The sequence below is a fragment of the Nyctereutes procyonoides genome, unplaced genomic scaffold, assembly GCF_905146905.1.
Source record: "Nyctereutes procyonoides isolate TBG_1078 unplaced genomic scaffold, NYPRO_anot_genome, whole genome shotgun sequence".
NCBI lineage: Eukaryota > Metazoa > Chordata > Mammalia > Carnivora > Canidae > Nyctereutes > Nyctereutes procyonoides.
Genome location: NW_026575133.1, coordinates 42,858,376 through 42,880,086, shown reverse-complemented (window position 1 = coordinate 42,880,086; position 21,711 = coordinate 42,858,376). Strand labels below are relative to the sequence as shown.

The window sequence follows — 21,711 nt, the reverse complement described above, 5'->3', positions numbered from 1 at the left end:
TATATTTTCCTTTTTTAGGTATAGGCAGGGACGATGTGAATTTATTATATTGAAATTAACAAAATACATATATTGTGTCAATATAATTTATAAAACTAATGAAGTCATACAAATACTAAAAATAACATAATAAAATACATGTCTAATGAAGGATAAAAGAGCCTTTCAATAAATAGAAAATAAGTGATTAAAAAAACATTGTATTTGGGCGTCTAGGTGGCTCAGTCAGTTAAGTGTCTGACTCCATGCAGGGAGCCCGACGTGGGACTCGATCCCAGGTCTCCAGCAGGATCACGCCCTGGGCTGAAGGTGACGCTAAACCACTAAGCCACCCGGGCTGCCTTGAAGAAATATTTCAATGCAGTCAGCTCTTATTATAAATTTCAGTTTATTCCATTCTCCTCTTAGCCTCAAACTCATCTTCTCCATTATCAATAATGTTGCTTTTGGGGCACTGGAGTGGCTCAGTCAGTTAAGCATCTGACTCTTGATTTCAGCTCAGGTCATGATCTCAGGGTTGGGAGGTCGAGCCTCAAGTCCCGGCTCTGCGCTGGGCATGGAGCCTGCTTGAGATTTTGTCTCCTCTCTCTCTAAATAATGATGATGATGAAGTTGATGCTGCTTTTATTCCTAATGTACAAAATTACTACCATCTCAGAGCAAAACTTTGGATAGTTGCAAGTCTAAGTTTTGCTGTGTTTAGACAAACTGAACCAAACACAGACACAGAGAGGAACACATATGATGTGAATTTGCACCAAAACCATCATAATTGTTAGTTTAAATAAGGTGAAATAAATTAATTATCTTCATAATTCATTTAAAAAATAACATCTTTCTACCTTTTGGAAAGCCAATGCTCTGTGAGCTTTGGAGTAACATAGAAAGGTAAAGTTACATGCGGAATTTACCTTGAAGTCCTGACTTCTCCATTTCTCAGTGGGCTGTTGAGATAACAAAATCCTTTTTTTCCCCTAATAAAAGATCTGATTCCACAAACTCTCCATGACACAGTATCTCAACCCCAGTCTGTGAAATCCCCTAATTTACATGTGATTTCCAAAGCAGGGAGAAATTTGATCTAATGGAATAACAGTAGTCTGCAAGAGAAAGCGGAAACGGTGTACGAACTTACAAACTTATTTCTTAGACGCTTACATTTGGAGTCCCCCATGGAGTGTGTGGTATCTGGCAGGTCATTCCAACACTTCATGAGCAACTTTGTTTTTTTAACTGCATAGATGATAGATGACGCTCCTTAATTATGCAGTTGAGGAAATACAGCAAAAAGCATGCAATTCTTAATGATTATTGATGATTAAAAAGTCAAACACCAGGTAGGAGCAAAAGCTGAAATAAATGCCTTTGAAGAATACAGTCAAGAATGTGATCAAGAGGGGCGCCTGGGTGGCTCAGTGGTTGAGTGTCTGCCTTTAGCTCAGGTCGTGATCCTGGGGTCCTGGGATCGAGTCCTGCATCAGGCTTCCTGCAGAGAGCCTGCTTTTCCCTCTGGCCTATGCCTCTCCCTCTCTCTGTGTGTCTCCAGTGAAAAAATAAATTTCAAAAATCTTAAAAAAAAGAATGTGATCAGGAATCAAGTATTGTTAAATAGTTGATGAGGAAAGGGATATTTGGTATTAGGGGCTGAGTTGGCTGTTATGGATGTGAAAGACTGAGCAGCCGGTGAACAAGAGGGAAAGGAGAAAGAAAGAGGCAAGGACCTCCCTCTTTGGGGCACACTTCATATCTGGCATTGGGCTGGGTGCTTTGGATTTATCTCATGTCATCCCTCCAAGACTCAGTGAGGGGTCATCTTCATTATTTCCATTTTGGAGATGAAACTGAGACCAAAAGAGATGACATTTGCCCAAGGTGAATGACAGAGAACAGGGTTTAAACCCAGACCATCTAATCACACTCTGTGCCTTTTTGTCCCAGTGGCAGGATTTTTCAGCTGGGGCAGTGGTGGGAGTAGCACAATCTCAACCATGGGGGTGAGGGCAGGTTTTTGCGTTGTCCAAGTATACTCAGATGCTGTGATGCCCAGCAGGGCCCATTTTTTTCCCCAGTGTCCCCTCAAGGGCTGTCTAGTGAGTTGCTGGTCCAATGGGGAAAAGGACCTAACACTTAGGACCTTCACCAGGTGAACAACAAATGCCCCATCATCTTGCCTTCATAACTGGTAAAGAAGAGATGCCAGGGGATTCATGAGAAACCTTTGACCTCTCTTTTTAAAAGTAAGCTCAATCTCCAAGTTCATTACAAAGATTTACTGGAAATATATAAGAAACCTAAAAATATGCTAAATATAAATAAAGACTTTAAAATAATTCTACCAATGTTCTACTAAGATACCAAATAATGGTGTGTACCCTCTAACGAGGCTCACTGCCCAGCCTTCCTGGACCAAGTATGAAGCAATGCATGAGAACTAGACCGGGCAAGGTCAGCAGATGCCCCAGTGACAGGAGAGAAGACACAAGGTATCTAAGCCGTCGAGGGTCAGTTTCTTCATTCATAAAGAGTCGTGTAGCGGCTCACAGGTGTTTGGGAGCTTCATGAGATCTGGGGAGAGCACAGCGAAGCCCATGCTCCAGTCAAATCTCAACAGTCTTGTAAAAACAGTGCAAACTCCTCTGCAGCTCTCCTTGCAGGCATGTCCATTAACAAAACATTCACAGTTAACAAGAACAAGATGTTTGGGGCGCCCGGGTGGCTCAGTCCGTTGAGCCTCTGACTCTTAATTTCAGCTCAGGTCACGACTCAGAGTCCTGGGATGGAGCCCTGCATGGGCTCTGTGCTCAGTGGGGAGTCTCCTTGAGATTCTTTCCCTTTGCCCCTCCCTGCCAATGTGTGAGCATCTGCATGCACTCTCTCCAAAAGAAATAAATACATCTTTAAAAAAGATCTAAGAATGATGTTTAAAACTGTATTTATGGACTTTAAGGTTTTCAAAATAGAGATAAATACATAACAATAACTATATGTGAATATATGACTTAAGATGAGCTAATACCAGAATAGTTAACACCTACTTCTTTTTCCTTTTTTTTTTTTTTTTAGAGATTTTATCCATTTATTAGAGACACAGAGAAGTGGTCTTGTGCATACTCAGTTCTCAGGAGTACTAAATAAGAATCTGCATATTAACAAGATCCATATTAAGATGATTTGCAAGTGCCCTAAAATTGCAGAAATATTTTCAATCAAAGAAACTTTTTAACAAGTAGCATTTTTTTCTCTTTCATTGCATATCTGACTTTTATCTTTCATTGCTCCTGCCCTTTAGTTACCAGAGGTTTCATATATATAACCTTCTCTTACAGATAACCTCAATTGTTGGTGTTTGGTACAGTCCCTATAAACGTGTCATCTTACAAATCACTCCTTCATCAGACAAAACGTATCAGTTTAAAATTTGAGTGACAGGACACAGTCAGAGGAATAGTTGAAAAGAGGGCTAAGGAAAGGAAAGAAAGTGCAGGGAGCCTGACGTGGGTCTCTAGGATCACGCCCTGGGCTGAACGTGGCGCTAAACCACTAAGCCACCAGGGCTGCCCAGCACCTACCTACTTCACAAATATTTGGGAGATGTCTCTTAGCTCGGCTTCCTTCAAGCTGTATCTGTCATGTGAAACAGTTGTATTTACTGCCCCACTGATGCTTCTTCCCTGTGCATATGTGTTTTCCTTTCAGTATTTGGGTTAGTGGTGTATACACATTTGAACTTTTCCACAAATGATCATTAACATTGCTCTAAGTTATGTTTTCACCTATTCTTTTATTGGCCACAAAGTATTCCATCAGCTAAACGTGCCATAATTATTAATTAGTCCCAACTATCAAAACTTCAGGTCAGTTCTGATTTTTCACTGTCATAATTAACCTATGACAAATATATGAAAATGTTACAGGATATCTCCTCCTTTACTGCCTGCGGTTCTTGATCACGCTGCTTAGAATGAAGAGGTAGACCAGATGAACAGTGGTGGTCAGCAAAGCAAAGGCTATTGAGCCATAGTACAAAGCTCCCAAAGAGGGAAAGGACCTGAGCAGGTTACCGATTTGGTGTTTAGATCTTCTATTTTTGGTTTTTATAGGCTCTTTAGTGTGGGCTGTTTTAATCTGATTAACCCTCCATGCGCCTGTCATCCGAACAGGTTTTGTCATCTACCTATCACTTGGGAAAGGGTGGAGAGCTCCTTCCAGGGTGGTGTAAAATCCCTTTAAGGGTGGGATCCATTAAGGGCGTGGCCCCTTGTCCCAGCCTGCCTTTCTTCCAACTATCCTTCATTAAAAATGTTATACACACATCTCTAAAAAATTCCTGAGGATAAATTCTTAAGAGGTAGAATGTTTGGGTCAAGGGGTATGAATGAACTTAAGGTTTTTAATGGGTATTGCCAAACCAATTTATGCCCTTCTGAATGATTATTAATGCCTTTTATTTTTCCTTGTTCTTATCAATATTAGGCTTTGTCACTTAAAAAACAAACAAACAAACAAAAAACCAAAAACACAGCTTTACCAATATGAGAGACGATAAGTGGTAGAAAATAATTCTCTAACTTAATAAGTATAGTATATGGGGAATAGATGAGTCTTGACAAGGCTGGGTAGTAATTCTGAATATGAGATTTCTGTGGTCTGCTCTGTTGAGGTGATCTGCTGACCTGTAGCATAAAGGTCATATTTAAAGAAAGCTTTGTGCCTCAGAACAAACCCTGTGTTTATGAGTTAGAAGAAAGGAGGCTTGGATTCCGGTTCTAGCCAGTCATCTTTCCTTAGGCAAGTGTTATATTCTCAGTAATTTACTTTAAATACCTCAGAGGAGCCAGTAGGATGCTTATCTGTGTGCAAGTTAACTTGAGTCTGTGCCCCGAGGACCCTCCCTCTAGAGGCCATTATTGCAAGCACTTCAAATACTGCCTTCTAAATCAGTACCAGAGGGTTAACTAATTAGTATAATGAATGTCAGAAATAATTTTTCACTGATAAAATGAGTAATGTGCAAGATATGAGACAAGTAAGATTGTACAAGTGTTTCTCTTTTTAAAAATTTTATTTTATTTTCCTTCTGGTATAGTTAACACACAGTGTTATATTAGTTTCAAGAATGGGATATCGTGATTCAACAATTGTATACATCTCTCTGTCTTTTTTTTTTTTTTTTTTTAAGCTCAGTAACAACATTGCTGGAGTAGTGCCCATCTAGAACTCCATTTGCTCAGGAATCCTCCACTTAACCAGGGATTTAGTTGCTTGATCTGGCGAGAAGGATAGCTGATTATGTCATGTAATATAGGTGCACTTGCTCCGGAGAGAAAATTTCCTGTCCCGCAGAGTGCCCAAGTGCATGTCAAGGAGGGGACTCCATTGAGCATCCAGAAATGTAGTTTGGACTCTTGTGGTGGCTGCTTGGTGGTGTCTTTCTTGTGGCAGGGTTCAATCCGAGACTGGCTTTCATTGTAACACACCCCCTGGTGGTATGATCGTAGGGAGGGACAACCCACTCCTAACTTAACCTCTTGGAGACTTTTTGCTCCTCTGTATGAGTTGTAAGGGATGAACTAAATTGTTTCTGACCTCCCAATTAGTTCTAAAAGTTCTAGATCATGTCGTACAAAGGACACAGCATTAGATTCAGATTGCCTGGCATCGTCATTCAATAGAAAGGAAATATTTATCATATTTAATGTTAATTTCGATGATGTCTAATAGAAGGATTAAATAGCAAAGCTCTGTCTCTCTCCAGAATTAATGCTATTTCTACTGATGCCCCTGTGTGTCAGATAGATACACTAACAGGTACTATCACAGATAGCTCTGCAAGAGACTAAATTGGGTCCCCCTAAAATTCTTATGTTGAGGCCCTAATCCCTAGGGTGACTATATTTGGTGATAGCATGTTTGAATGGGCCATTAAAGTTAAATGAGGTCAGAAAGATGGGGCCCTAATCCAATGTGACCGGTGTCTTTAAGAGACAGAGATTGGGATGCCTGGCTGGCTCAGTGGTTGAGCGACTGCCTTCAGCCCAGGGTGTGATCCTGGAGTTCCAGGATCGAGTCTCACACTGGGCTCCCTGCATGGAGCCTGTCTCTCCCCCTGCCTGTGTCTCTGCCTCTCTCCTTCTGTGTCTCTCATGAATAAATAAATAAAATCTTTAAAAAGAAAAAAAATTAAAAAAAAAGAAACAGAGATACCAGGGATGTACAGGGACAGAGGAAAGGCCATGTGAGGCCCCAGGGAGAAGGTGGCCATCTACCAGCCCAGGAGAGAGGCCTTGGAGACACCAACTTTTCCAACATCTTGATCTTGAACTTTCAGCTTCCAGAACTGTGAAGGCATAAATTCTTTCATTAAGTCCCTAGTCTTTTTTTATGGCAGCCTGAGAGACTAATACACCCTCCCCTCTTTGGAGATGGGGTAGAAAGATGTTTAAGAAGAGAATTCGGGTGAAGTGCCTGCTCAGGAACCTCAAAAGTGGCAGGTTAGTGATTTTCTGAAAGGAACGAGCTACTGTGATTTTGTGAGACTTTATAGAGCTTTGTAACTTACATTCTTTTCCCCACAATTATAGCAATCGTCACAAATCCTAAATGAACAGTAACCCCTTAAAGAACGTAATTTCTGTTGGGTGGGATGCTAGGTAAGATGGTAGAAACGGTCCAGAGCCCTGAGAGTTCAGTTATCTTTTAGATATCACGGAAGGGGTGAAGGGTAGCAGAAGAGCCTCAGGAATGATGGGACACAGGGAGGCAGCTCTACAAGGAGAGGAAAACTGGTTGAAGCCCAGGCCTCCAAACAGGGAGAAAGAAGTGAGGAGCAATTGGGCAGTTGAAAGCTACAGGGCTTCCAGAACAACACCAAGAAGGGCCTTGAGACAGGGGCAAAGGACCGGTAGGGACCAGGGCAGTGGCCCACAGAGGCATACCCAGGACCTGTGAGGACCCCAGGGAAGAATGAGTGGGTGAGGATGGGGGAGAGGAAACAGTAAAGAACGAGAGGATCTATGACAAGTTTCACCTGCTTAGCAATTTTGCCTTAGGCCGAGCCTTCCTGACCATAATTGCGACCTTACACGGCGATGCTAGTGAGAGAGGAAGGTGACCGGTTTCTCTGCACTGTCCCCTTACCCATCTCCTCCCCCGTAGCCCTCATCTAAGTGTGGAAAGAATCTGGTTTGCTTGTCAACTTGGTGGAAGCTTTGTCATCTCACTTAACTACCCAGTTCCATTACAGGTTGAAGAACCTGAGATAAATTTGGATGAGCCTCCGGGGCTCCTGTCAGGGCCAGGAGTTGACACTGTCATGAAATCAACATAGAACTTAACGTGCAGCCCATAACCATGGAAATGAGGTTTGCTTGGGAGAAACCCAACTTGCTTCTAGAGGCCAAATGGACCATTGGCAGATCCATTACAAGAAGCGTCCTGTGTAATGACACTTCTATGCATCAGACAAAGCATAATGGTGCTTTCCCCAGTCCTGGCCATGGAACTGTCGTTCTCTATGAAGAAAGTATCCACTCGTTGGGTCTGCCCTGTAGACAGGAAGGGAGGCAGAGAACGGAGCAGTTGCTTTGGAGCCGGCTCCCCAAGTTAGGGAATGTCTACTCACAGAGATCCTCAAGAGACAGCCGGCCATTGGAGTCTGCGTGATGTTAACATCAATTGACTTGACAGATTTTTAAGATCCCTTCCAGCGCTTTGATTTTGTGACCCTAATCTCTAAGGAAGATGTTCACTGATGCACAGACCCCACTTCTAATTTGAAGTGATGCCAGATTGCAAAGTTACAGCTGATGTTAGACACAGAGCCGCATGTGCCCACTGCAGTGGTTTTTTGAAATCCCAGACCAAACTGTCACTGTTGATATTGGAATCAGTTGTAATTCCTATCCCCTTCTATTCAATCACAGGTAATTTTTAGATGGTGGAAGATCTCTCTGAGGAGTGAGTATCGATCAGCAAAGCCCGGAGAAACAAAAGATTCTCATGGAGCGTTCCTAGAGAACTCCCATCTTCAAGGTAAGGAAGGGAGCACATTAGGTACTTACTAGCTCAGTTCTCTTTAATTACTGATAGATTTTGTTCAGAAATATCCAGCATATCATTGTTTGAAATATTGATATGTAATTATGTACCTAAAGACCGAAGATAGTTAACATATCCCAAAATTTCTCTTGGGAAAAATCTTCCAGTGTTTAAGATTTCAGATTAATATGTCAATTCCATTAATAATCTTAATTTGCATAAATATATTTTTTTCCTATAACATTTCATTAAAATGGGTTTCCTTTAGTTAAAAATAAATTTTTTTAAAAAGATTTTATTTATTTATTCATGAGAGACACAGATATATAGAGAGAGGCAGAAACACAGACAGAGGAGAAGCAGGCTCCATGCAGGAAGCCCGACATGGGACTTGATTCCAGGACTCCAGGATCACGCACTGGACTGAAGGCAGGCGCCAAACTGCTGAGTCACCCAGGGATCCCCTAGTTAAAAATAAAAGGTTATTTGAAAATGTAATCAAATTATCAAATCCTTGAACTCTTATGCATTTTGGCAGTCATTTAAAATTGCTACCATTCCTCGGGTGCCTGGGTGGCTCAGTCGGTTGGGCGTCTGCCTGCGGCTCAGGTTGTGATCTCAGGATCCAGGGTCAGGTTCCCTGCTTAGCAGGAAGCCTGCTTCTCCCCCCTCCTTCTACCCTTCCTCCCTCATGTTCTCTCTTTCTCTTTCTCTTTCTCTTTTTCAAATAAATTTTTTTTTAATTCCTACTATTTCTTTTTAGTATCAAGGTTTGCTTCAGAAGAATTTTTTTTTAAGAAGAATCTTAATCAGCATGTAGGCTAAAGACAAATTGCTCTCTAGTTTCCCTGTGCTTTTTGATTTCACAATATGAAAATTCTAAATAAAAAGCAAACTTTTTTTTTTTTTTAACAAACTCCCATGTACCTATAACCTGGCTTCAACGATACTCAAAATGTGGCCAAAATCTCTACACAAAGTCACTGTTCCGCCTGGATTAGTTGGAAGCAAATTTCGTTTGTTAGATCATTTTATGCTAAACTACTTCAGTATGTATTTCTTAAAAGGATTCCCTTTAACTAAATTCCTTATTTACCTTAAGTACAAAAATTTAAAACTAGAAGCCGTTTTAGAGATTTTTATTTTATTAGGAGTTAATAGCAAATACTTTTACATGTGCATTCTCTTTTTACTGTTACAATATCCTTGTGAAATAACCAGTGTTATCCCTATTTCACAAATGAGGCTCAGAATGGATATAACTTTCTGGAGTTCCAGAGCTAATTATGGACATTGCCAGGACTGGGCACTAAGAGTCAAAAAATCAAGTATATAAATCTTATTCTTTTTTTTTCAAAGATTTTATTTATTTATTAGAGACAGAGAGAGAGAGAGGCAGAGACATAGGCAGAGGGAGAAGCAGGCTCCATGCAGGGAGGCTGATGTGGGACTTGATCCCAAGACTCCAGGATCACACCCTGAGCTGAAGGCAGATGCTTAACCACTGAGCCACCCAGGCATCCCAATATAAATCTTATTCTTAAAGACACATTCTGGGTGTTCTGGGTGGACTTTGATAATCAACACTCTTAAAAAACATTCTATTATTTAAATTATAGCATGTAATAGGGGTTTTTTTTTTGTTTTTTTGTTTTTTGTTTGTTTTGTTTTTTGTTTTTAGGCAGAGAGTAGGTTTTCTTTTGTTTTGTTTCCTTAAACAGTTGAGTCTGGATTGATTGCCTGCAATTCCTGATACTGCATACATCTTATTTTGCTAACCTCTTTATAGCGAGTATTTATAAAATGCATTAGTGGTTTAAAAAGAACTATGTTGGGAAAAGACTGTCCGTTTCTTGGTGAATAACAATCAGTCAAAGCACTCCTCACTAATTTAATTGTAAATAGACATGTTTCTTCACAGTTATAAAGTAAACTGCTATCCGGGCATCTGGCTGGCTCAGTCAGTGGAATGGGTGACTCTTGATCTCAGGGTTGTGAGTTCGAGCCCCACATTGGGTGTAGGCATTATTTAAAAATAACATCTTGAGATGCCTGGGTGGCTCAGCGGTTGAGCGTCTGCCTTTGGCTCAGGGCCTGATCCCAGGGCTTGATCCCAGGGTCCAGGATGGAGTTCCACGTCAGGCTCCCTGCATGGAGCCTGCTTCTCCCTCTGTCTGTGTCTCTGCCTCTCTCTGTGTGTCTCTCAAGAATAAATAAATAAAATCTTTAAAATAAATAAATAAAGTCTTAAAAAAATGAACTACTACACAACACATTTCATTTACCTGTTAGGGTCCATTTTACTTTCTAAGCATTGTAAAGCTCATGTCTAATAAGTGATAAACACTCATTGACACTCCATGTGATTTCCAGGTTGATTTCCACCAAAACCTGGAGAGGGGCATTGGCACTGCTTGTGTTTTAAGTGTCTTGCCTGCCCCAGACACCCCCACACCAGCACCCCCTGCTAGGATATAGGGGCGGGGGTAGGCCAGCAGTGGCTTCGGGATAAGACTTGTGGGTTCCTGATCCTGGGAAAACAGGCAATATAGTGGGACTTGTAGATCTGCAGTCTGACAGCTGCAGTCTCAGGACTGTCTGGTGGCCCCTCGCCCCGGAGTAGCACCGAGTTACTGAATTAATCACCTGGTGAGCTCAAAGGCTCCTGTGTTTCACTTTTTGAGACTTCCTATAGCATCGGGGGCCCCAGCAGAGGAGAATACTCCAGACAACGATGTTGTTTGGCCCCCTTCGTCCCCTTAGTCCTTAAGGAATCCCTCAGAAGGCCTCTCTGCAGCAGAAGAGGTGTGCGTGGGGCACAGAGAGGGGCTCAGGGGTCAGTGGCCAGGGTTTGAAGCTCTGCTGCCTCCACCCAGCTGTGTGGCCACGGGCTGACCCTGACTCCCTCTGTGAGCCCACTTCCTCCTCGTAGCTGAGGTAAAAGAGCTATTCCATGTGGCCGCCTGGGCATTCGCTGACCTGACGCATGAACAGCATTTAGAGCCTCACACACAATACATAGCTCGCCACCATTATTTGCTGTTGTTAAGTATTGATGTTTGGGTTTGATTTTTCCCATTCCCTCCTTAGCATATTCCCAAGATCCTCCCAAAGCTTTTCTCATCCGAATGACCTCTCTTACTAAGATGGTACGTGCTGGCGATAGGTCCCTAGAGTCTGGGTCACCCTTGGTGGCAGGCCTGGCAGAGGACTGGAACCGTGTTCCTCTTGTTTCCTTGACGTCTCAGCAGCACTCAGGTGGAGGGGATGTTTCCTTCCCTTGGCTTCTGGAGCACCTCACTCTTGCTTCTCTTCCTGCCTCACTGGTCCCTTCCCGCCTTCTAGCTTTGCTGGCTCCTCCTCTTGTCTCCAAATCTAAACGTTGGGGGGCCAGGGGTTAGCTCTTGTGCCTGTTCTCTTGTCTAGGGGACTGGATCCGGGCTCGGGCTTTAAATGGCACCATGCACTTACAAGTCCCAAATTGATATCTCCAGCCGGCCCATCTCCCCAGAAACTCCACACTCAGATATTTATCTGGCTGCTCCCTTGACATCTCCACTTGAGTTATTTCTAATAGGCTCTCAAATGTAACATGTTCAAAAATAGCTCCTGATCTTCCCTCCTGCAATAAAAAAAAAAAAAAAAGTCTCCAAATCCTACAGTTATCCTTGGTTCCTTTCTTTCACATGCTAGATGTAATCCAGCAACAAAACCAGAATCTGAACTGTGGTTCGCAGCCTCCGAATCATCTTGGTTCCTCAAGATGCCCGCCTCCCGACATCCCCACTCTTGTGTAACTCCTCCCCTCGGTCAGTGTGTGTGACAAATACAATCTGGCAGAAAGGATGGTGTATCACTTCTGAGGTTGGGTTATACACGACACTACAACGTCTGACTTTTCTCCTTTCCCCCTTCCTCTCATCACTTGCTCTGGGGGAAGCCTGCTGCTGTGTCTCGAGACAGTCCTGAGGAGAGGCCCATGTGATGAGGAACTGAGGCCTTCCGTCAGCCGCCATATGCATGAGCTTTCTTGGATGTGGACCCTAGGGCCACTGTCAAGGCCTCAGTTGATGCAGACCCACATAATGTCCTGACTAGACCTCAGGAGAGACAGATCCTGAGCCAGAACCACCCATTCCCACATTCCTGAACCCGAGAAACTGTGAGATACTGAATGTTTGTTGTTTTAAGCCAGTAAAACTGGGAATCATCTGTTACAACGCAACAGTAGATAACTAATACGGAACGCTTCTCACCATTTCCAACTCTGTTCCAACCAGCAACCACTTCTGTCCCAGACTGTTGAATTATTAGCCTTCTAACTGGTCTCGCTTTTCCTACCCTTGCCCCACAGTAGCGTGTTCTCATCACAACAGTCAGAATCAGCCCTTCAAAACATATCAGGTCACATTACTTCTCTGCTTCAAGCCCTTCAATGGCATCCTGCCTCATATAAGGTAAAAATCCAAGTCTCGTAGTGATCTTCAGTCGCTACCCTCTGCTTCAGGCATACTGGCCTCCCTGGTGTTTCTTTTGCACAGACCAAGCATGCTTCCACCTCAAGGCCTTTGCACTTGCTATTCCCTTTGTTAAGAATATATTTTCCCAGGTGCCCCAATGATTTGCTCTTCATTCAGGTCTCTGCCAAGACTGCCCTATTAGAGGGTGTTTCCCTGACCACCGTATAAAAAATCATCACCTCCCTCCTTACCCTGGAAGACTGGATTTTCCTTAACATCTATCACCACACAATATAGTCTATGTTATTTGTTCACTTTTTTATTTTTTTAAAGATTTATTTATTTATTTATTCATGATAGACATAGATTGAGAGAGAGAGAGAGAGAGAGAGAGAGAGAGGCAGAGACACAGGCAGAGGGAGAAGCAGGCTTCTCGCAGGGAGCCCAATGTGGGACTTGATCCCAGGACTCCAGCATCACGTCCTGGGCCGAAGGCAGACACTCAACTGCTGAGCCACCAAGGCATCCCCCAGAATGATACTTTTAAAAATGGTTTTTGCAAGCTTAGAGACCACATCTTATTAATTATTCCATATTCAAGGTCAGGTACATGGTAGGCACTTAGTATATCTTTCTATATCTTTGTTAAAATGAATGAAAATACATTTTCTGACAAAGGAACATTGCTTAAATAACATCAATAAAACCACTGTGCTCAAACTATATTTTTGTGACTCTAAATTCATATGAGAGCACAAGGAGTAAATTTTAGAACTTACTAGTATTTTTATACTTGGGTAGTTATAAGTAGCACTAGGGAAATACTTTGTATAAATCTGCACGAGTGTGCTTGGGCTGCCATGACAAAATATTACAGACTGGATGACTAAAATTCCAGAAAAGCATCTTCTCACAGTTCTGAAGGCTAGTTCAGGACCCAGGTGCTGGCAAGGTTGGTTACTTCGGAGACCTCTCTCCTTGGCTTGTGGATGGCCACCCCACAGTATCCTCACAGGGCCTGTCCTCTGTGTGTGCATGTGCACACCTCTGATGTCTCTCTGTGTGTCCAAATTTCCTTTTCTTTTAAGAATACCAGTCAGATTGGATCAGAGCCTGCTTATATGACCAATTTAACCTAATCACCCTGTTAAAGGCCCTTTCTCCTGGAGGGCGACTGGCTGCCTCGGTTGGTAGAGCAACTCTTGATCTCAGGATCATGAGTTCAAGGCACACATTGGGCATGGAGCCAACCGAAAGAAAGAAAGAGAAAGAAAGAAAGAAAGAAAGAAAGAAAGAAAGAAAGAAAGAAAGAAAGAAAAGAAAAGAAAGAAAGGTCCTTTTCCCAGTGTGGTCACACACTGAGGTTATGGGGTCTAGGACTTCAGCATATGGATTTGGAGAGGTTGGGAAGACACAGTTCAGCTCATAGCAAAATACATACTTTCCATAGAGGAATTCCTGTAATCTTGTAAACAGAGTGTATCATTACTAAATAAGTAATTCATGATTGTAGTGGTGGGGCACCTGGGTGGCCCAGTCGGTTAGGCATCTGCCTTCGGCTCAGGTCCTGGGTCCAGGGTCCTGGGATCAAGCCCTGCATTGGGTTCCCTCCTCAGCGAGGAGTCTGCTTCTCCCTCTCCCTCTGTCCTGCCCCACCCCTACCACTTGTGTGTGCACACTCTCTTTCTATCTCTCTAGCTGTGCTCTCTCTCAAATAAAATCTTTTTAAAAATATTTTATTTATTTATTTATGAGAGAGAGAGAGAGAGAGAAAGAGAGCAAGAAAGAGGCAGAGGGAGAAGCAGGCTCCGCTCCATGCAGGGAGCCCGATGTGGGACTCGATCCTGGGATTCCAGGACCCCGCCCTGGGCCGAAGGCAGGCGCCAAACCGCTGAGCCACCCGGGGATCCCCTAAATCTTAAAAAAAAAAAAAAAAGATTGTAGTAGTTTCCTATTGCTCCTGTAACAAACTACTACAAATGTAGTAGCTTAAATAATGATAATTTGTTATTTTATATTTCTGGATTAAGAAGTCTTGTCTGGTTAAATTCAAGGTGTTGGTAGGACTACATTCTGTTTGAAGGCTCTAGCGGAGCTTCCAGCTTTAGAGGTGCCTGCATTCCTTGGCTTCTGGCCTCTTCCTCCATCTTCAAAGCCCACGATGGCCTGTCCAATCTTTCTTGCTCTGATACTGCTTCAGTGGGCACATCTCCTTCTCTGACCCTACTTCTCTTGCCTTTCCTTCCTAAGGACCCTTGTAATTACATTGGGCCCACCCAGTTAATCCAGTGATCTCCTAATCTCAAAATCATTCATCACATCTGCAAAAGCCAACATAATATAAGGTCATATATGTAGCTTCTGGAGATTAGGATATGAGGCATCTTTGGCAGAGGCATTTTTCTGCCTATCACAGTGATATGTGTCACGATCTAAATTGCAAAATCAAAAACATTGCTGTATTCCCCCCCCAGATTTGCATATTATTTTTTTTATTTTGTAAAGTAATCTCTACTCGGAGAGTATGGGGCTGAGAGTCACAACGTGGAGATCAAGAGTCAGGGGCTCCACTGACTGAGCCAGCCAGGGCACTAGATTTGTATTTTTAAAAGACAAAATTCATATGTTTATTTAAAAAGTCATTCATACTTACATACATAGAAAACTATTAGCAGGCAGTTGAGTGTTGCTTAATACAGATTATTTCAATTCAAATCTTGGCTTCAAATGCACTACATATGTGACCTTGGGCAAATGATTTAGTCTTTTTTTTAATAAATCTTTTTTTTAAAGATTAAAAAAATAAATTATTTATTTAATAAATAAATTTTTTAAAGTAATCTCTACACTCAACATGGGCTTGAATTCACAAGCCCAAGATCAGGAGCCGCTGCATGCTCCACCAGCAAAGCCAGCCAGGCGCCTCTAATATAGTGTCTTTGGATCAGTTTCCTCAACTGCTGATAATGGGAATAATAACAGCATTTTGCTTATAGGGTCCTTATGAGGAGTAGTTGAATGAAGAGCTTAGAATTTACCTAACACATAACAAGTTGCTATTAAAAAAAGAATTAAAACAATTTGTTTTGAAGATTTTATTTATTTGACAGAGAGAAAGCACAAGTAGGCAGAGTGGCAAGCAGAGGGAGAGGGAGACTCAGGCCCTCTGCTGAGCAGAGCCTGATGTGGGCTTGATCCCAGGACCCCAGGGATCATGACTTGAGCCAAAGGCAGAAGCTTAACCAACTGAGCCACCCAAAACCCCCATTAAAAAAATTTTTTTTTAAAGATTTTATTTATTTATTCATGAGAGACACAGAGAGAGAGAGAGAGAGGCAGAGACACAGGCAGAGGGAAAAGCAGGCTCCATGCAGGGAGCCTGATATGGGACTCGATCCCAAGTCTCTAGGATCAGGCCCTGGGCTGAAGGCGGTACTAAACCGCTGTGCCATCAGGGCTGCCCAATAAAAAAAAAATTTTTTTTTCAATAAAAAATTTTTAAGTGAAAATTCCTTCTCTCTTCCTCCACAAACTCCATTCCCCAGAGATAACCACTATAAATAGCTTCTTTTGTGTTTAAATTCTGTTTGGGATTGTGTTTGTTTACAGAAACAGAATCTTTAATTCTTTAATTTGCTTTTGTACTTACTACCTTGTGAACATTTTTCTGTTAGCATAGATAAAGAAGTACCTCTTCCTTTTCCAAGACTGGGTGGTGTTTCGTTGTAGAAACATATAATCCTCAGTTGATGGGCATTTTCAAAAGCTTTTGGGCACATTCTGGGGCATATTTATCCTTGTACACTTACGTGAAAATACTAGTAACACAGATTCCTCGTCATGGAATTACTAAGACCAAAGAAATGTACACTATTCATTTTAATGGCATATTTTATTTTAAGCATTTTGTTTTATTATTGAATCTGTAGTTCAGGGCTAACTTGACCAGCGATGGTATTTCTGTTAGCTAGTTTGAGTATCACTGCCATGGGATACAGCACAAATGCCATCTATAATTTATTCAACCTTCATAATTATGCTAGTTTTGAAAGAATTTTAAATTGGGCAATTTACATTATTTCAACATTTATTCATAAAATGAGATTTCATTAATATTTTCATGTCACCGTATTTTAACTGAGTAATCCAAACTTTACATAAAATGCCAATTACTTCACTGTCCTTACAAACTGCCCTCCAAAAAACTGCTGTATTAATTAGACTCCATCCAACAGGATATGGTTTTCTTGCACCTTTGCCATCAGTAATTAGATATTACTATTCTTTTTCATATTTTCCAGTTAGACGGTGAAAATAGTGTCATATTTAATTAGCATTTTCCTGATAACTAGTAAGTTGAGCATCCTGTCATGTTTAATTACCATTTATATCCTTTCTGTAATTTGCCTGTTTGTATTCTTTGTCCACTTGTCTGTGAAGTTTGAATTTTTTTTCCTCTGAGACCTTTACAAATCTGAAGAAACATCTTTGGATTTTTTTCCCCCTAAGTTACAGAAATAGGAATGACCAGGAAATTAGCTATTGGTGAGATCGCTGGGTTGCTCAGTGGTTTAGCACCTGCCTTCGGCCCAGGGCGTGATCCTGGAGACCTGGGATTGAGTCCTACTTCGGGCTCCCTACATGGAGCCTGCTTCTCCCTTTGCCTGTGTCTCTCATGAATAAATAAATAAAATCTTTTTTTAAAAAAAGAAATTAGCCGTTGGAAATATTTGTTAAAATTCAATTTAAGGCAAAAATGTGCCTATCTAAAACTCAGTTAAAAGTGCTGATTCAGGAGTTGAGGTTGAATCCAACCTAAAAATAAGTTGTTTTCCAACTTATGTCCACTTTAAAGTTGGTTACTTTGATCTTCGAATGAGTTATAGTGGTGGTTAAGTATTTAGGCCAATCCACAAAAATCCCTGTGATAAAACCAGACAACCATATCTTCTGAACCAAATGACAAAAGTTTTTTATTTCTGCTACTGCCTGTAAAGGGAAACATGGGTGATAGAGTTTAGATGTCTAAACATCTAAAGAATTGAAATTCTCTTGGACATTTAGATGATTTATGAGGAATATGGGACTGCATGTTTGAAATGGGGGACTAAATGGAAAGTTGATAATACTAATCAGTACTAATAATCCTAAGATATTGGCCTGAGTTCTAGATCTTAGGAATATTGGTATCCCTGAAAAAAGAGAGTGGGAAACAATTGTCCTTATCTTATTCCCAAACCTGCACCAACCCTATGCCCTGGATCCATGATCCATTTTCTCTGGGTCCCTTCATCACTTAGCTTGAATCTCAGCCTTTGACCTGGGACTTTATTTTCTCAGGCCTACCCAGCACGTCTTAGTGTACTGCCCTCCTTCTCTTTGCCCTCTCAAATTAGTTGTTCCTTGACTTCAGGCTGGATTTCTAAGTTTCTGCCGACCTGGAGTAGGGCCCTGTGGGTAGAGGTGGTGTGGGAGAGTGTTGGAGGCAGAAGCACTTTGAGGAAGCATGGGAGCCTGGCTCTAGGCTACAGAGCAGGGAAGGCAGATCTCAGCAAGACTCTTCTTGTATTTTATCATTTTTTTTTATAAACTAATTTTCTGAGATTAAAAAAATGAATATATGCACATAGTAATACAAAAATTAAATCAGTTTCAAGAGGTTTTAGAATAAATGTAAGTTCCCTTTGGCCCCATGTCCCCAGTTCCTACAACAACCATCATTAACAGTTTTCTTGTATATCCTTCAAGGAATGGTCTATGCATATATACAAAATATGTTAACACAAAAAGAAGAATCTTATACATTGTGTTCTATACCTTGCTTTTTAAAACCTTTAAAATTCAGAAATATCCTAAGTGCACAAAAAAGAAGATAATATTATACCAAACACCACTAACAAAAGATGTTAACATTTGTCACTTTACTTCATTTTATCCAAATTATCAAATATGTTGGTGTACCTTGCTCACAATATCCTCTTCTTTTGATGTCTGTAGTGTCTGTAGTGCTGTTCTCTTTTTCCTTCATTGAATGGTAATTTGTGCTTTCTCCCTTTTTTTCATGATCCCTTGCTAGAGGTTTATTTTATTATTATTATTATTATTATTATTATTATTATTATATTATTTAAGATTTTGTTTATTTATTCATGAGAGATACAGAGAGAGGCAGAGACATAGGCAGAGGGAGAAGCAGGCTCCCCTAAGGGAGCCCAATGCAAGATTTGATCCAGGTACTGTGGGATCATGCTCTGAGCCAAAGGCAGATGCTTCACCACTGAGCCACCCAGGTGTCCCTCATTTTATTATTTTTTTCTTAGATCTTTTAGCTCTGTTAATTTTCTCTATTTTTATTTATTTATTTGTTGTTTTTTTATTTTTATTGATTTATGTTCTTACCTGTATTCTTTCCTTCCTACTATTTCTTTTAGGTCTTATTTGTTGTTCTTTTCTTAGGTTCTTGAGATAGAGGCTTAAATCATCATTTTCAGCTATTTTTCCCCTAAATTTTCTTTAAGTGTTGCTTTGCAGGTTTTGATAAGTTGTTTCTTGATTCTCCTTCAGTTTAAAATATTTCCTGAGTTCTATTTTGATTTCTTCTTCAACCCATAGACTACTTAGAAACATTTTGTTTAATTTCCAGGTAGTTGGGGATTTTTTGGTTACTTTTTCTTGATTTCTAGCTGATAACATGTGATCAAAGAATCAGATACTCCAAATGGTTTTAATTTTGTTGTCATCCTATCTCAGGGCCATATTAATCTCCACTTCATCATCCCAGGTTCATTATACATGCTGCTGCAGTGAATACCATATTTATTAAATATCTTTTAAAAACATAAAAATGTTACATACATAGTCATATTTCTACCTCTCTCCTATTTTCCTTCCATTCCCTTCAACTAACTGTGCTAAATTTAATATTATTTCCAAGGGCATACTATTTTACATAGTTACAAATACATACATAATATGTACTATTTTTGTATGTTTAAAATTTTACGTAAATGGTGTCCTAATATATTATTTCCAACTTCGCTTTATTTTTATTTTTTATTTTTAAGAAATATTTTATTTATTTATTCCTGAGAGACACAGAGAGAGAGGCAGAGACACAGACAGAGGGAGAAGCAGGCTCCCAGGAAGCCTGATGCGGGACTCCATCCCAGGACCCTGGGATCACCACTGAGCCAAAGGCAGAAGCTCAACTGCTGAGCTACCTAGGCATCCCTCTAACTGTGCTTTATTATTTAACAATGTTTTTGAGATTTATTCATGTTGATTATGTAGTTCATTCGTTTCAGTGGCTAATGGTATTCTATTATTATTTTTTTATTTTAAAGATTTATTTATTTATTTATTCATTCATTCATTCATGAGAGACACACAGAGAAAGAGAGAGAGAGAGAGAAAGAGGCAGAGACACAGGTAGAGGGAGAAGCAGGCTCCATGCAGGGAGCCCGATCCCAGGTCTCCAGGATCAGGCCCCGCGCTGAAGGCGGCACTAAACTGCTGAGCCACCAGGGCTGCCCGGTATTCTATTATAAATCATAATTTATTCAAACATCTCCCTTACTGAGGGTGGCTAGGTGGTTTCCACTATTTTGCAACAATAAATCTTCATTTATCCCTGTGCAACGTGTGCGTTGGGTGTGTAGAAGTGTATTTGTTGAGTTGTAGGATATGGACCTCTTCAGCTTTACCAGGGATTAATAATATGCTCTCCAAGGAAATGAAATTAATTTATACCCTCGTTGGCATTTTATGAGAGATGTTATTTCCTTATATTCTCACCATTTTCTGTAATCAGAGATACATGCTAATTTTTGCCAAACTGGGTGAGTAAATTCCCTGATTATAAATGAGGTTAAATATCTTTTCTTATATTTATTGACCATTTGGATCTTCTCTCTTGAGAATTGCTAATTGACTTTGCCTATTTCTTCTTTTTTTGTTATCCTTTTTTGTATTGAGTGTAGAGACTTTTTTTTAAAGGACTTTATTTATTTATGAATGAGACACACACACACACACAGAGGCAGAGACACAGGCAGAGGGAGAAGCAGGCCCCATGCATGGAGCCCGACGTGGGACTCGATCCGGCGTCTCCAGGATCAGGCCCTGGGCCGAAGGCGGCGCCAAACCGCTGAGCCCCCGGGGCTGCCCTGATTGTAGAGATTTTTTTATATGCATATTTTGAGTATCAACTTTTTAGTTAAATGTGCTATAGAGATTTCACTAAATTTTTGGTTTAACTTTTCACCTTGTTTATATGTTTTTCCTGTATAGAAGTTTATAATTTTAGTGTAGTTCAGATTTGTCAATCTTTTAATATATGGCTTATATACTTGGGTTTTGTTTGAGAGATCTTTCCCTACTCTGATTTCATGAGGATATATTACCTCTTTAAAAAAAATTTTTTTAAAGACTTTATTTATTTATTCCTGAGAGACACAGAGAGAGAGAGAGAGAGAGGCAGAGGGAGAAGCAGGCTCCATGCAGGTTGCCCGATGTATGACTCGATCCCAGGTCTCAGAATCACACCCAGGGCTGAAGGCAGCATTAAACCACTGAACCACCCAGGCTGCCCTTTTTAAAATTTTTTTAAAGAGGGTGGTAAGGGAAGGAAAGAGGGTGAGAGAGAGAATCCCAAGCAGGCTCGACGTCAAATGCAGAGCCCAAATCAGGGCTCGATCTCACAACCCTGAGATCATGACCTGAGCCAAAATCATGGTTTGGATATTTAACTGAGCCATCCAGGTGCCCCTAATTCTAAATTATAAAGATTAAAATTCTATCTTAAGATGATAGAAAACTTGCATGCATGTGTTTGCAAAGTCAAAACTATAAAACAAGGTACATTCAGAGGCTTGGTTTTATCTCTGTCTGTTCCACCCTCTCCTTCTCTTGCCCTAGGTTAACTACTTATTGGGGCACCTGGGCGGCTCAGTGGTTGAGCATCTGCCTTTGGCTCAGGTCATGATCCCAGGGTCCTGGGATGGAGTCCCGCATTGGGCTCCCCATGGGGAGTCTGCTTCTCCCTCTGTCTGTGTCTCTACCTCTCTCTCTCTGTGTCTCTCATGAATAAATAAAATCTTTAAAAAAAAAAGACACACTTGTATTTGTTAGGTACCCTTTCAGTGATTCTTTTTTTTAAAATATTTATTTATTTATTTATTTATTTATTTATTTATTTATGATAGTCACAGAGAGA

At 40.9% G+C, this 21,711-nt stretch overlaps 1 protein-coding gene across 2 annotated transcripts in view; it reads left to right on the top strand.

Moving 5' to 3' along the window:
• FBXO36 (F-box protein 36) overlaps window positions 1-21,711 on the top strand; it is a 96,307-nt gene that overhangs the window by 48,791 nt on the left and 25,805 nt on the right. For both annotated transcript variants that reach the window (XM_055300392.1, XM_055300391.1), the window contains exon 2: window positions 7,923-8,031. In XM_055300392.1, coding sequence (XP_055156367.1) covers window positions 7,923-8,031 — 109 coding nt within the window. The remainder of the gene's footprint in view (window positions 1-7,922; window positions 8,032-21,711) is intronic.